Source organism: Sinocyclocheilus grahami, unplaced genomic scaffold, assembly GCF_001515645.1.
Source record: "Sinocyclocheilus grahami isolate Dianchi unplaced genomic scaffold, SAMN03320097.WGS_v1.1 scaffold11690.1, whole genome shotgun sequence".
NCBI lineage: Eukaryota > Metazoa > Chordata > Actinopteri > Cypriniformes > Cyprinidae > Sinocyclocheilus > Sinocyclocheilus grahami.
The window spans coordinates 2,593-3,478 of record NW_015513978.1 but is presented as its reverse complement, the minus strand read 5'-3'; the positions used below and the strand labels follow the sequence as shown (position 1 = coordinate 3,478).

Sequence of the window (886 nt, the reverse complement as noted above, 5' to 3'; positions counted from 1 at the left end):
CTGCCTCTATAGAACTTAAAGTAGTGCTGGATTTATTTATTGTGAGGGATAGATATACAGTGCGGTCAATGGATTGCACTGTTAAACAACATACCGATAGTTCAGCTGATAAAATGTCTCAGAAAAACAATTTCAGTAGACAAAAACTCAAAATGGTTTTGAAACTCGTGAGCTGGACCTTTATACAGTGCATGCCATTGTGTCTGTAAATCTATCCCTCACAGCCTGGTTTTTCACCCGTGTTAAATTCAATATGGTGTCTAATCTAGATCTATAGCAATAAATGTTTAGCTTATGGACTTAATGCAATATTTAGCTTATGGACTTAATGCAAGTGATTTGCATTACTCACTGAAGGCTTTTTTCCAGCGTTCAGGTATGTATGACTTCTTGACTGTCAGGTAATACACAGGTACTCCTGATAATGTGAGGGCACAGCTGCCGCCTGTATTCCAGGGGTCTGAATACAAGGACAGGCCCACGATGAAGAAACACACTATGGTAAAGACCACCGGAACTGCTAGAGGAACCTGAACACAGTCAAAACAATATTTAATTAGTAGTACAGTGCCAAATTCCTATTAATAAATAAGTAATCAGCCATTTAAATGGACCTTGAATGGTCTGGGATGATCTGGAAATCTGTAGCGGTGGATGATCATTCCCAAGGTGGCCAAGGCGATGAAGAGCCAACGAGAGAAGGATGCAAAGTTGATCAGTTGAAAGATCTCTCCTCTAGCCATCATGATGATCACCAGAGGATACTGCAAACATCAGGAGAAAAGTAAGCGGACATGAAGGAAATGGGAGAAACGGATGAATGGATGGGATTGTACCAGAAATAGCACAGCTGGCAGTGGTGTTTGTCTGCGGATATGGATCATGG

General features: G+C 41.1%; 1 protein-coding gene across 1 annotated transcript in view; it reads right to left on the bottom strand.

Moving 5' to 3' along the window:
- Positions 1 to 344: 344 nt before the first annotated feature.
- LOC107578726 (cystine/glutamate transporter-like) overlaps positions 345 to 886 on the bottom strand; it is a 2,936-nt gene continuing 2,394 nt past the window's right edge. Inside the window, exons 4-6 of the mRNA XM_016264652.1 lie at positions 837 to 886; positions 615 to 764; positions 345 to 530 (exon numbers count right to left, since the gene is read on the bottom strand). Coding sequence (XP_016120138.1) covers positions 345 to 530; positions 615 to 764; positions 837 to 886 — 386 coding nt within the window. The remainder of the gene's footprint in view (positions 531 to 614; positions 765 to 836) is intronic.